The 14,915-nt window shown below is 44.3% G+C and overlaps 1 protein-coding gene across 1 annotated transcript; it reads left to right on the top strand.

The window, feature by feature from the left end:
* Positions 1-1,478: 1,478 nt before the first annotated feature.
* USP30 (ubiquitin specific peptidase 30) lies at positions 1,479-13,192 on the top strand. Its single transcript, XM_039724835.1, has 12 exons — positions 1,479-1,711; positions 3,750-3,923; positions 5,078-5,181; positions 6,399-6,497; positions 7,149-7,191; positions 7,447-7,541; positions 8,606-8,665; positions 9,650-9,736; positions 10,213-10,293; positions 11,047-11,257; positions 11,813-11,936; positions 12,783-13,192. The coding sequence occupies exons 1-12, from the start codon at positions 1,612-1,614 to the stop codon at positions 13,018-13,020; spliced, it is 1,416 nt and encodes a 471-aa protein (XP_039580769.1). The 5' UTR covers positions 1,479-1,611; the 3' UTR covers positions 13,021-13,192.
* The last annotated feature ends 1,723 nt before the right edge of the window (positions 13,193-14,915 follow it).

Below are 14,915 nucleotides of genomic sequence, written 5' to 3'. Positions count from 1 at the left end.
GGACGGGGCCAGGTGCCGGGGGAGGGGGCGGCTGCCACCGGAGGGGGTCGGGGTGGAGCGGGAAGAGGCTGGGAATGAGCCGGGAGGGGGCCGGGTGTGAAGGGAGGGCTGGCGGGGGGGGCTCGGGTTGGTCGGGGCGAGCCCTCGGCCCAGCGCTTCCTTTCTTCCCTCACCTTCTCCGTTTCCCTTTTCCCTTTCTTTTCTCCCTTCCCTTTTTTTTCTCCCCTTCTCCGCTGCCCTTTTCCCGCTCCATTTCCCCTCTCCCGTATCCCCGTTCCCGTAGCGCTCCGGTTCCCGGGCAGGCCGGGCCGCTGAGGGCTCGCCGGGTTCCGCAGCTCCTCTCCCTGTGCCGCTCTTCCCGCAGCTTCTGAACCTATTCCCGCTTTTCCCCCAGCTCCTGACCCTATTCCCTTTTTCCTCGCAGCTCCTGACCCTATTCCCCATTTCCCCCAGCTCCTGACCCTATTCCCTCCTTCCCGCAGCTCCTGAAGCTATCCCCGTTTTTCCTCAGCTCCTCACCCCGTTCCCTCTTTTCCCCCCACTCCTGACCTTATTCCTGCCTTTTCCTCAGCCCCTAACCCTATTCCCTCTTTCCCCCCAGCTCCTGACCCTACTCCAGCAGCTCCTGACCCTGTTCCCCCTTTCCCCCCAGCTCCTGACTTTTTTTCCCGTTTTCCCTGCAGCTCCTGACCCTATCCCTCACCTCTTGACCCTATTCCCTCTTTCCCCCCAGCTCCTGACCCTATGCCCATTTTTTCCTGCATCTCCTGACTTTATTCCCGTTTTCCCTGCACCTCCTGACCCTGTTCCCTCTTTTCTCCCAGCTCCTGACTTTATTCCCACTTTTCCCCCACCTCCTGACCCTATTCCCGTTCTCCCCCCAGCTCCTGACTCTAGTCCCATTTTTTCCTGCATCTCCTGACCCTATTCCCGTTTTCCCCGCAGCTCCTGACCCTGTTCCCTCTCTTCCCGCAGCTCCTGACGCTGTTCCCGTTCTCCCGTGCAGGCACCGAGCCATGCGGAGCTGGGGCGTGCTGGGGGGCGCGGCGGCGGCGCTGGCGGCCGGGATTTACGTCCTGTGGGGCCCCATCACGGGCAGGAAACGGCGGCGGAGAGGTACCGGAGGGGCCGGGGCTGCCTTCATCCCGTTTTTCCAGCTGGCTGGGCGGGATTTTGGGATGGAACTCTTCGCCGGGAGGTTCTTCCCTGCGGTTGCTCCATCCCTGGAAGTGCCCAAGGCTGGGTTGGAAAGGGTTTGGAGCAGCCTGGGGCGGTGGAAGGTGGGGTGGGATGAAATCCAAGATTCCTCCCCAAACCATTCTGGGGTTCTGTTTTCAGTTTGTGGAGTTTCAGTTGGGTTTTTGGGGTTTCACAAGACAAGATTCATTCAAGGAAGGGAAATTTCCTTTCAGGAGAGGAAGTGAAATATTGGAGTGGAAAAGAAAGACTTATAAACACTCTGGAAAGTTCTCCCCCCAGCTCCTGACTCTAGTCCCATTTTTTCCTGCATCTCCTGACCCTATTCCCGTTTTCCCCGCAGCTCCTGACCCTGTTCCCTCTCTTCCCGCAGCTCCTGACGCTGTTCCCGTTCTCCCGTGCAGGCACCGAGCCATGCGGAGCTGGGGCGTGCTGGGGGGCGCGGCGGCGGCGCTGGCGGCCGGGATTTACGTCCTGTGGGGCCCCATCACGGGCAGGAAACGGCGGCGGAGAGGTACCGGAGGGGCCGGGGCTGCCTTCATCCCGTTTTTCCAGCTGGCTGGGCGGGATTTTGGGATGGAACTCTTCGCCGGGAGGTTCTTCCCTGCGGTTGCTCCATCCCTGGAAGTGCCCAAGGCTGGGTTGGAAAGGGTTTGGAGCAGCCTGGGGCGGTGGAAGGTGGGGTGGGATGAAATCCAAGATTCCTCCCCAAACCATTCTGGGGTTCTGTTTTCAGTTTGTGGAGTTTCAGTTGGGTTTTTGGGGTTTCACAAGACAAGATTCGTTCAAGGAAGGGAAATTTCCTTTCAGGAAAGGAAGTGAAATATTGGAGCAGAAAATAAAGACTTATAAACACTCTGGAAAGGAGACGTGAGAAATGAAATGCAGTTGGAAAAAACTAATTGAGAAATTTAGTGATTACAAGAAAATGGTCTGGGAGGAGATGAGGTGCAGTGAAAAGGACCAAAACATGCCAAAACTGACCTCAGAGATGTTACAAAACCAGGGGAAAAAATCAAGGAGGAATACAGAACACTGAGGTGAAAATATGAGTGAAATGGCATGGATATTGAAAAAAAAAAAAATTGTGCCAAAGTGAAAGCCATCTAAAGGCATGGGATGCCATGGAATGCAGGGATATGGACCACAGCTTGCCAGAATTGATTGGCAATTGAAATGGCATGGATACGATGGAACTCTTCGCCGGGAGGTTCTTCCCTGCGGTTGCTCCATCCCTGGAAGTGCCCAAGGCTGCGTTGGAAAGGGTTTGGAGCAGCCTGGGGCGGTGGAAGGTGGGGTGGGATGAAATCCAAGATTCCTCCCCAAACCATTCTGGGGTTCTGTTTTCAGTTTGTGGAGTTTCAGTTGGGTTTTTGGGGTTTCACAAGACAAGATTCATTCAAGGAAGGGAAATTTCCTTTCAGGAGAGGAAGTGAAATATTGGAGTGGAAAAGAAAGACTTATAAACACTCTGGAAAGGAGACGTGAGAAATGAAATGCAGTTGGAAAAAACTAATTGAGAAATTTAGTGATTACAAGAAAATGGTCTGGGAGGAGATGAGGTGCAGTGAAAAGGACCAAAACATGCCAAAACTGACCTCAGGGATGTTACAAAACCAGGGGAAAAAATGAAGGAGGAATACAGAACAGTGAGGTGAAAATATGAGTGAAATGGCATGGATACTGAAAAAAAAAAAAAGATTCCTCCCCAAACCATTCTGGGGTTCTGTTTTCAGTTTGTGGAGTTTCAGTTGGGTTTTTGGGGTTTCACAAGACAAGATTCGTTCAAGGAAGGGAAATTTCCTTTCAGGAAAGGAAGTGAAATATTGGAGCAGAAAATAAAGACTTATAAACACTCTGGAAAGGAGACGTGAGAAATGAAATGCAGTTGGAAAAAACTAATTGAGAAATTTAGTGATTACAAGAAAATGGTCTGGGAGGAGATGAGGTGCAGTGAAAAGGACCAAAACATGCCAAAACTGACCTCAGAGATGTTACAAAACCAGGGGAAAAAATCAAGGAGGAATACAGAACACTGAGGTGAAAATATGAGTGAAATGGCATGGATATTGAAAAAAAAAAAAATTGTGCCAAAGTGAAAGCCATCTAAAGGCATGGGATGCCATGGAATGCAGGGATATGGACCACAGCTTGCCAGAATTGATTGGCAATTGAAATGGCATGGATACTGAAAAATAAAATTAAAAATATGTCCCACAGTGAAAGCCATCCAAAGGCAAGGACATGGACCAAAGCTTGCCAAAATTGATCCTCACTGAAGTATTGGAAACAGAAAAGAAGGGCTTACAAACACTCTGGAAATGAGATATGATCAAATTAAATGCACTTGAAAAAAAAAAAAAAGAGGGGATGGATACTGAAAAAAATTAGTGAAACTGAAATTTTTGAAAGACCAAAATTCAACTGAAACACCACGAACTGAAAAGTGAACTAACTGCAACCCATTTCTCTGTAACTACACAGCATTCCTGCTGAACCCCAGGGTGCTGGCCCTGGATTTCGTGGTGCCAACTCTGCAATTCTCTCGGCAGGGCTCGTGCCAGGCCTGCTGAACCTGGGCAACACGTGCTTCATGAACTCCCTGCTGCAGGGCTTGTCCTCCTGCCCCTCGTTCATCCGCTGGCTGGAGGAGTTCACAGCCCAGTACAGCTCGGAGCAGGAGCAGCCCCAGCAGCTCTCGGTGACTCTGCTGCAGCTCCTCAGAGGTACTGGGACATCTCCTGTTCTAAACCAGGGGTGAAATGGTAAAGGAGAAATGTTTTCGTTTTTAGACTCTTTTCCCAAAGAAATAAACCCCCACGAGCTTCTGTTCCCTGTTTTATTTCACTCTCTGATTTTAAAATTAATTGGAATGTCTTGGGTAAAGCTCAGCCACCTTTCACAGAAGGGTTGAATTCCACAGGATTCAAGAAATTTAGAATTCTGTTAAAAAAATTATTAGCAAATAATTTAAGCTTTTTTGTTTTCCCCAAGCTTGCTATTGTTCTAAAAACCTGGGACTATTCAACCTCACTTTGCAAGGTTTTGAGTATTAAAACTTAAATTAAAATATTATTATAAAAGATAAAATAGAAACTTTTATATAAATATAAGATATTATTATATAATAAATAATATGCTTTATGTAATAAAATTATATAAGAAATAAATTACATAAATAGATAAATTAATAAATAATTAAACCATATAGGTACATTTATATGTATTAATTATATATAGTTTCTTTTATTATATTAATATCTGTTTACATAATAGGTATTATATAACATACAAAATATTATTATAAAATATAAATGATAAAAGATTAAATATAAAGTATTATAGAAATAGAAAATATTATAATAAAATAAATAACATAATTCAATATAATAAATTTATATAATAAATTATATTAATAGATAAATGAATAAGTAAATAAACTGTATCAATAAATTGATATAATAGATATATAAGATACAAAATGTTATTATAAAAATAAGCTGTAAAATATATAAATATAGAGTAGCCTTATAAAAGGAACAATATAATTTTATATAAATTTATATAATAAATTATATAAATAAATAAACTAATTAATAAATAACTATATAAATAAATTTATATAATAAATATTATGTAAAATACAAAATATTATTACAAAATATTTAATATTTTAAGCTCAAGGTGATTAATGTTTGGCCTAAATTCATCTCTGACACCCTCAATGACCCCCTGGCTTCCCTCAGGTTGTTTTCAAAGGAGAGTTGCCCTTGGGCCGTTCCTGTGGCAGTGGTGTGAGGCTGCTGGTGCTCCAACCCCACAAACCCCAGGATTTTCCCCGTTTTTGCCGCTGCTGACGCTGCCGCGTTCCCTTTTGCAGCTCTGTCGTGCCAGGAGGTGCCCGAGGACGATGTCCTGGATGCCAGCTGCCTGCTGGAGGTGCTCAGGGTGAACAGGTGGCAGATCTCCTCCTTCGAGGAGCAGGTGAGTGCAGCAGGCTGGGCTGGCAGCCCTGGCTCCTGCTCCACAAACGGAGGGGAGGTTCCCCAGCCTGGGAATGGGGCTGGGATTGCTCAGGGAGCTCCAAGCCTTGCCCTTGCCAGCAGGGCCAGGATATTGCAGCACAGCAGCTCCCTGAGCTCCCTCTGGATAATGGATCTCTTCCCATCTTTTCAGTAATCCTAATTATTTGCAACTCTTGTCAGGATTTCCAATGCACTCCATCAATTATCCCACTCCTAAAATATATTCCAAGGAGAGATTTCAGTTATGCTTCCCCCAAAATCCAGGAAAACAGGGATCTGGGAATTCACCTGGGGGTATTTTTTCCTCCCAAGTGTTTTAGTTTTTTATGAGTTTACATGGCCCAGGATGTCTTTAGTACCTTGTGCTGTTAGGAAGCTTTTGGGCACAACAAAATGTATTCAATATTAACACAAATATAATAATAATAATAGTCATCATCATCAATATAAAATAATTATAATATATAGATATATATAATATATCTATATATAAAAAAGTTGTATATAATAGTAATTATATGTAAAAGTGATATATAATAGTAATTATATATAACGATTCTATATAATTTATATAAAATATAATATATACATTTAAAATATAATTGAATAAATATATTTAATACAGCTATTTAGAAACGTTATTTTTCATTATTTATATTTAGTATGTACTTATATATTTTATATTTATATATAATATATATTATATAATCATGTCTATATATACAGATATATGTATATATACATATATCTGTATATATAGACATGATTATATAATATATATTATATAATCATGTCTATATATACAGATATATGTATATATACATATATGTATATTATTATATATTATATTTTATATTTTTATATATTATATAATATATATGTATATATTATATATGTATATGTAGATATTATTATATATTCTATATATGTAGATAGAATATATAATTTATACAATACTATATATATACATATATGTATATACATTTTAGATGTACTTAAATATAAATATAAAACATAAACTATAGATCTAAACCAGAAATCTACATATAAAATTATACATCTATAAATACAAATATCAATCCAGGCTCTGAGCTGTGATTTTCCCTGCATTCCCTGTGGAATTCCAGCCCTCCTGGGGTGGTTTTTGATGTCTCTTCCTTCTGGCTCCATTTGCAGGATGCCCACGAGCTGTTCCATGTGCTGACCTCTTCCCTGGAGGACGAGCGGGATCGGCAGCCCCGTGTGACCCATCTCTTTGATGTGCATTCCCTGGAGGTGATCCCACTGATGTCCTCAGCAGAAATGCCTGCAGTCTGCCCAGATTCCCAAGAGAAGTTGTATATTTAGGATGTTTTGATTCTCTTCCCAAAGCTGTTCTTTAATCCTTTGATAGGGACTCATCAATAAGTCAAATTTAAAGAATTCTCAGGTTTTCCAAAGAAAATTTGTTTGAATTTCCAGTGCAGGATGTAGGGATTTCATTTAGTCTCTCCAAGCATTTACTCTGATCTATAGTTCCCACCCGAAAAAGGGTTGAAAACTGCAAAGAGGGATTTCTGGAAGAGTTTTATGGAGGTAAATTGATCCTATCCTCCAGCTTGCTGATAAACTTGTTGCAGATGGAAAATACCTGGTTTTGCCTAAAATGTAGACAAAAAAAAAGACAAAATCTCCTATTTTAGTGTTCTGAGGCAGAGAGTTCTGCAGATTAATGATTCCTTTTACAAGCAATTGTCAATTATAAATTTGGTTTGTACCAGATTTTTTTGTTCTTGCAAATATAAAGAGCCACATTTTTTTTCTAATGCCAGAAAAGCCAACTAGGGATGAAATAGGAACACATTTAATACTTCATGTATTAAATTTCTAAGTCTTTTCTATGTTGCTGAGGTAGGGTTAATGAAATGTTTTTATCTCCCTCTGTAGCAACCAGAAATAATCCAAAAGCAAATAAGCTGCAGAACAAGAGGTAGGATTTTATCCCTTCTGGATATTCTGAATATTCATAGGCTAGCTTTGTTTATTAAAGGGATAATATTAATTGATCTTTGTACTGAACTGAAATAGAAATCAAAAATATAAATAAATCTCCATTAATTACTAATCACTGAGACAAAAAAATGTTCTTTGGAGGCATTAATTTTGTTACTGCAGGGCAAAAGTGTGGGATTGGAGTGGTGAAAGTGGATGGATGGAAAATCCAAGGACAATTTTTGTGTTGCAGGATCTCTTCCCCCTGTGTCAAACCACTGGAAATCTCAGCACCCTTTCCATGGAAGGCTGACCAGCAACATGGTCTGCAAACACTGTGAGCACCAGGTGTGGAAAAAGATAATATTTGATATTGTTATTAATATCTGTGTCATGGGAGGAGGGATTGCCAACACTCAGAGTGCTTCCTGGAACCATCATCCCTTGGTCATGAACAAGGATTTGTCCCTAAATAGACTAAAAAAATCCATGTGATGCACCTTGTGGGGGTAACAGCTGCCTCATCGACCAGAATAACGGATGCTTTATTCCATTAATGAATTAACAATTAATTCATTAATAATATTACCTGAAAATCCACTCACATGGGTGAGTTTAGGACTCGCTGCTCATCCAGCACGTTTTGCAAAGGCACTTAAAGTCCAATTATTCCAAATAAGGAGATGAAGATTGCCTGAACAATGGAAAAAATACAGAAAATAAACCTCATTGATAGCCCAAAGCAAGGAAACATTTGTATCTTATTTCCCAAAACCTTGCAAACAAATTGCAGTGAGGAGGAGGAGGCCAAGCAGAACATTCCTGATATTCCCTGGCCCAGCTGGAAAACTGAGAGTTTGAATCCTGTTCCAGCAGGGAATTGTGGACAGCACAGGGCACAGGCTCACCTTGGGAGAGCTGGGCTGGATTTTTGGGGACTGATGATGCCTTTAAGGCTCCCTAGAACAGAGGCTACACAGTGTTAAAGAATAAAGTAGATATTTGTTAAAAAGGCCTTCACAGGATACACCTTGGGCAGTACAAGAGCCTGGCCAGGGCTACACCCAAGGTGGTCACGAGTTTTCACACTTTTTTATCAGTTTTGCACCATTTCCATATTGGGGTTAATTGTGCAATCACAGCTTCAGGTTATGCAGTCCCATCCCCCCAGTTTGCTCTCCTCAATTTACACTTTTTGGGCCTTTTTGTTGTTCACACTTTTTAGAAGCTGCAGCGGTGCCCTTGGTTCTGGGGCTGGAGAAGGATTGTTTTGTCTGAGTGAACTGTGAGGAGAACTTATGTGAAATTCAGAGTTGTATCCTAATGCAGTGCAGAATGTGGAAAACGTGAGAGCTAAAGCTGAAGGCATCACTGACATAAATGCTGGCATGTTCTGGAATGTTCTCTTGCAGAGCCCTGTGAGGTTCGACACCTTCGACAGCCTCTCCCTGAGCATTCCAGCAGCTGTGTGGGTACGTGTCCCTCTGCTCCTGATCCTCCCTGCCCTTCCCAGGGCTTCCTCAGCTGCAGAAGACATTCAGGGCTACTTCAGGACTTGATTTTCCTGCTCTGTTGTAATCCTGTGCTGCTGCAGGACCTTCTCCCTAAGGGGTGAGCAAGGTTCTGATGAGCCCAACAAGCAGAACTTGGTGGTGCCACCAGAGCTTTCTGTTTCTCCTGGTGGAGGATTTGGTCTTTTCTGTGGAATTTCAAGAGCCCAGATCATATCCTGCTGCTTCCCATCCTGGGAAGGTGACCTTCAGCTGGCAGCTCACACCTTACCCCATCCAGGCTTTTCCAGCTGGGAATTGTTTCCATTTCTTTCTGGCTCTGAAAAACTTCAAAGTGACAAAACATTGTGGATTTTTGGGGCAACATCTGCAGGATATTTTTGGACTGTAAGAATTTGTTACTTCATGTCTGGTAGTGATTTCTTTCCACAACTGGTGGAAATTGTGATTCCTGTTTGCAGAGTGCCCTCCTGGCCAGGCAGGATTGGGATTTGGACACATCCTCTGCTCTTGGTGTTTTATTTATCCAATCCTTGGCAGGGCAGGACATGAGGAAGGGCAGCAAGGAGGCCTAAGTTCCATTAAAAGCTGTATTTCTCCTGTGGAGAGGGCCAGAGAGCATGAAGTGACCCCTGAAGTGCTGGAATGAGGGATAAATAGGAATAGAAAAAGAATCTGTGGTTTGAAACCCCACTGAAGGACTCACACAGGGAATCACTGCTGCTGTTATCAAAAGGCTGCAAACTTTTTTATGTTTAATCCAGGCTAAAGGAGAATCCCCACAGTTCCATGATCACCCACAGCCATTTAGTCAGTTCTTTCATGAAATAAACCTGCACTTCTGTAGTTTTTCTATGGAAGAAATTATTAAAAATCCTTTCCCAAAATCCAGTGGAATGCACCCTAAAATTCCTGCAAATAATTCTGTTTTTTCTTGGCACTCAGGGTCGTCCCATGACACTGGACCATTGCCTCCATCACTTCATCTCCTCAGAGTCTGTCAAGGATGTTGTGTGTGACAACTGCACCAAAGTAGGTCCCTTTGATTCCTGTCATTTTAATTCCTGTCACCTCTCTGTTCAGTTTTGAGCCTGCTGACACAATCCTGGCTTCACTTTCCACCTTCTTTTTCTTCAGGACTTGGGGAAAGCCTCTGGGGTTTCAGATATTTAACAAGGAGTTCTTACCTCGTGAAGAATTAAAGGTTTATTACTTACTACTGCTGTTACAAAAATCTACAAATATTTTATTCTGTAGTTGCCAGGTATCACCAGGGATTTTTTTTTTGCTCTGATATTGTTTAAAAATCAACAAAAGAGGCAATTGAGTGCAGTTCTGAGTGAATGGAGTTCTCTAAATGCTCATTTCTGCTTGATTTTGGTTTAGAATTTTGACCCTTTAGGAATTCTGAAGAACATTCCTAGGTGTGATTAATGCACTGAGCATAAACCAGGCAATAAATTCCTCCTGTCTGCAGGTGCCTTCATTTTTTCCCCTTTTCATTCCAGATCCAGGCAGCAGGAATTCGGAATGGACAGAGCATAGAAAACCAGAGAACAACATTTGTTAAGCAATTAAAGTTAGGAAAGGTGAGGCAAAAAACTCCTCCAAATCTCCTAAATCCTGTCACAGTAACTTCCCTCTTGAAGCTGGTTGTGTCCATTTCTTGCTGTCAGACCACAAATGTTTTATTTTTCAAAGTAAACTCACCTGGCAAATATCTGTGGGCATTGAGGCTTCAACTCAGCAAAACATCAAACATTAAACACTTACAGGATGTGAATATTCTCCTTTTATTTAGCAAAACACTTAAATGTGAGTTTGGCTTAGTGCCATTTCGTAGATTTTACATTAATTCTTCAGTGAGCAAATTGATTTATATTTACAGGATTTGTAGCATCTTTAGCAAATTCTCATTTCAGAGAAATTTAACTATTCTGAATACAGCTGGTGAGTAAACATCAGGTGAGATTTCCAAGAGAAAACTTTTTTTTTTTTGCTCTGTAATCCTGTCATGCAGAGGCCAGCAGGGCACTGGTGTGTAATTAGGAGCCTCAGGTGCCAATTATAATAATAATTATAATAATAATTATGTACTTCTTGCTACAGCAATGGTTTTGCATTTCAGCTCTTTATAACACTTAATGTTTTTGGCTTTCCCCTGTGCAAAACCATTAATTTTTGGGGATTAGGAGATATCAGGAATCTCACAAGAATTATTGTCACACTTTAGGGACACTGTTGCCACTGAGCTTACACAGAGATAAGGGACATGCATTTCCTTATTGCCTGGACTTACCAGCTGTTTCTTTCCATGAAAAATGGATTTTCCTTTCCTGAAGCTGCCCCAGTGTTTGTGCATCCACCTGCAAAGGCTGAGCTGGTCAAACCAAGGCACTCCCCTGAAGAGACACGAGCACGTGCAGTTCAGTGAGTTCCTGGTCATGGACATCTACAAATATCGGGTTCCTGGTCCCAAATCCTGCCAGGAGCAGAAAAACTCTGAGGAGACAACCCCTGGAATCAAGGATGGGAGAGCAGGGAAACCTTCAGGTACCTCTTTTGCCAATAAAATGGTTCAGCTCTTTCTGCATGTCAGGGATCAAGTGTTCTCTGCAGGATCAAGCCATGAGCAGCATTTTGATGTGGGGCTCTGCAAAGAGGACAGAAATCCCTTTGCCATTCCCAAATTTACAGTTCAGTTTGGATAATTTCATTTTGATCCTACTAAATATATATATTTAAAAAAAGAAATGTCCAAAGGGGTGTTGAACTTGGGATGTCCCATGGTTTTTTTTTGTTAGAGGTCTATTCCAAGGCTTCAGGACAAGCAGAGAGGGAATTCTGGGAGTGATGGATTCTTCAAAAACAGTTGGAAAATCCAGCTGTAGAAGTCTGTCCTTAGGCACCTCAATATTCCTTTAGTTGGGATTTTGGATGCGTGGGTATTTCCATATTTGTCATGTAAAACGAATTTGAATAAAATGTCCCTTGGCTTTGGGTATGAAAATCAATAAAATACCTTCATATCCCGTGATGAGGGGCAGGGATGTTGATCTTAGAAACAGCATTCCAATTAAATCCCTGAATTTCTCCTTCCTCTGGCAGATGCAGAACAACCAGCTGGTACCAAACCTCTCTTCATGAATGGTGCCTCCTCTTCCTCCTCCTCCTCTCCCTCATTTTTAATGTCCCCAGGAACTTTCCCACTTGCTGCATTCCCTGAGTGCAGGTAAGTTAGAGATTTGTACCCTCTCTCTTAATTTCTTTCTTTCAAATTGTCTCCCTTTCTTCTGTCCTTGTCCTGAGGCTGCCCAGTCACAGAATCCCAGCTCCTGTGATTTTAGTCCTGGGAAAGGGAGTAGGGCAAGTTACAAGCAAAACTCAAAATCTTCCTGTTTATGGTGCTTCTGAACAGCCATAACCTCATTGCTGCTGGTTTCCTCTAGCCCTTATTTTCCTTCATTTTCAAGTGGTTGTAAGAAATCCATAGTTTTTTTTCTCAGATGTTTTTGATTTCAGTTGCACCTGCCATGATTCCACTTGATAAATCACCCTTGGGGCTTCTGCTGATAATCCTTTTCCATAGAATTCCAGAATGGGTTAGGTTGGTAGGGAACTTAGGGACCATCCAGTGCAGCCCTCTTCCCATGGGCAGGGACACCTTCCACTATCCCAGGTCACTCCAAACCCATCCAGCCTGTCCTTGAGTACTTCCAGGGATGGAGCAGCAGGTTTGAATCCCATAATCCCAGAATGGTTTGGGTTGAAAGGAGACTTGGAGATGCCATGGGCAGGGACACCTTTCACTATCCCAGTTGCTCCAAACCCCATCCAACCTGGCCTTAGACACTTCCAGGGATGGAGCAGGAGGAGAAAGCAGTTTGGATCACAGAATGGTTTGGGTTGGAAGGGAACTTGGAGATCATCCCATGCCACCACTTACCATGGGCAATGACACCTCCCACCAGACCAGGGACAGAGCAGCCACACAGGGAGGAATTCCTTGCTCCAGGCAGGAACTGTGGCTGCTCTGCTGCGTGTGTGTGTGTGGCCAGGCTGACCCGTGTCCCCGCAGGGCCCCGCTGTACCTGTACCGCCTGATGGCCGTGGTGGTGCACCACGGGGACATGCACTCGGGACACTTCGTCACCTTCCGGCGCGCGCCGGGCGCCCGCGGCAGCCAGTGGCTCTGGATCTCGGACGAGTCGGTGCGCAGGGCCAGCCTGCACGAGGTGCTGGCTGCCAGCGCCTACCTGCTGTTCTACGAGCGCGTGCACGGCCGGGGCCAGCCCCAGAGCCCGGCCCACAGCTGAGCCAGCAGTGGGGTCCCAGGTCTGGGGTCGTCCCAGCCCTCAGGGTCGTCCCAGCCCCTGGGACCATCCCAGCCCTCGGGGTCATCCCAGCCCCTGGAACCATCCCAGCTCTCAGGGTCATCCCAGCCCTCGGGGTCATCCCAGCCCTCGGGGTCATCCCAGCCCTCGGGGTCATCCCAGCCCTGGGACCATCCCAGCCCTCAAGGTCACCCCAGCCCTTGGGGTCATCCCAGCCCTTGGGGTTATCCTCATCCCAGCCCCTCAGGATGGTCCCAGCCCCTTGGATTATCCCAGCCCCTGGGATGGCCCCAGTCCCTGCGATGGTCCAGCCCTCGGATGGAGCCTCTCCATTATGCAAACCTCCCCCTCTCCAGGCTCCCTTCCCGGTGGGAGCAGCTGGGAGTTGTGCTTTGTGCCCAAGTCCTGCTGTTGTGGCACCGTGCAGCCCTGGGTGTGTGTTGAGAAGTGTTTTCTGCCTGTCCCAAGGCTCTGTTCCATGTCCTGACACTGCACTTTTCCCAGGGAGATGCTTTATCCCACACATTTCACTTCCCAAGGGGGAGCCCTGGAAAGGGTTGATGTCACACTGCTGTTGAGCCCCTCCCCATCCCAATCCCTCCCCTGGCACCTCTCCATGATCCACCAGCCCCTCCAGGTTCCCTTCCCTGTGGCAATGGCTGGGAATTGTGTTTTGTACCGAAATTCCCAGAGCTGTTCCAGCCCCGAGCGTGTGTTGAGCAGCCTTTGTCTGTCAGGCAGGGGTTTTATCCCAAGGCTCTATTCCCAGTGTTTCCCAGTGGGGAGCCCTGGGAGGGGGTGATGGGAAGCTGCTGTTGGCAAGGATTTAAGACACAAAGTGCCTTGAGCTTCCCTGAACAGCTGCACTGCCACTGGCCCAGCCCTCTGCATGCCCACTGTGTCCTGGGCATCCCTCACACCCAGGGATGAACCCATGGAATCCCATTTCTCCTGACCCATCAAGACAAGGCTTCTCCACAAACTGCCCCCATCCAAAAGATTTCCCTGTTCACACACTTTTCCTCCTGCTTTACTTCTTTATATTATAAAATCCATCTCCTGATTTAAATTGCTTTATCCAGGAGATAATTTTGTATCTGTTAAGAGCTGAAACCTTAATTTATTGCTCCATACCTTTGGAATCCAGCTGGAATCAGCACATGGAAGTGTTTGCTAGTGCTCAGTGTTGTCATTTCCTTCAGCACTGTTGAATCCAGTTGTTTTGTAGCATCAACTACAACTTTTAATGCTGTGATTTTCAAGCTGCTGTAACTGTTCTAGACTTGCCCTTCCCATTTTATTGCTGGAATCTGCTGTTCCCAGCACTGGGATCCATGCTCCTGGCTTGCAGCTGAGCTGTAGAGCAGCCCCTGGCCTTGTTAAATGGAATATAAATACGAGGGCCAGGACTGGTGGGCACTTACTGGTCTCATGAAGAAATCTGGGAATCCTGCATCAGCTCCAGGCTGCCCTGTAAATAGAAATAAGGGGAATTCTGCTGCTCTGGATTGGTTGATGTGCAAAAAAGAAAAAAAAAAAAAAATCCCAAAGCACAGAGGGAAAAGCAGCAAAAATCCTCTTTTAAAAACCTGCTTTTAAATGACCAGGAATAAAATATGTAGGTTGTTTTTAGCTCTTTTCTGTCCTTGTAAGCTTGGAGGAGAAAAAAATCCCTCATCAGACAAGCTTTTTTCAGTGTGAAGTTTTCAAATAACAACTGTCTTAAGTAGTTTTTTTAGGGCAACTTTGTACCTCATGAATTCATAGTGCTGCCCAAAGCTCGGGGGTGTTCACAGTTCCTCAGGAGAGGCTCCAAACCAGCCAAAGCAGGAGTGGTGAAATGGGTGGATATGCAAAATTATTTACACAACTCATCA

Source organism: Passer montanus, unplaced genomic scaffold, assembly GCF_014805655.1.
Source record: "Passer montanus isolate IOZ18808 unplaced genomic scaffold, ASM1480565v1 scaffold53, whole genome shotgun sequence".
NCBI classification, from domain to species: domain Eukaryota; kingdom Metazoa; phylum Chordata; class Aves; order Passeriformes; family Passeridae; genus Passer; species Passer montanus.
This window is presented reverse-complemented; position numbering and strand designations above follow the sequence as displayed.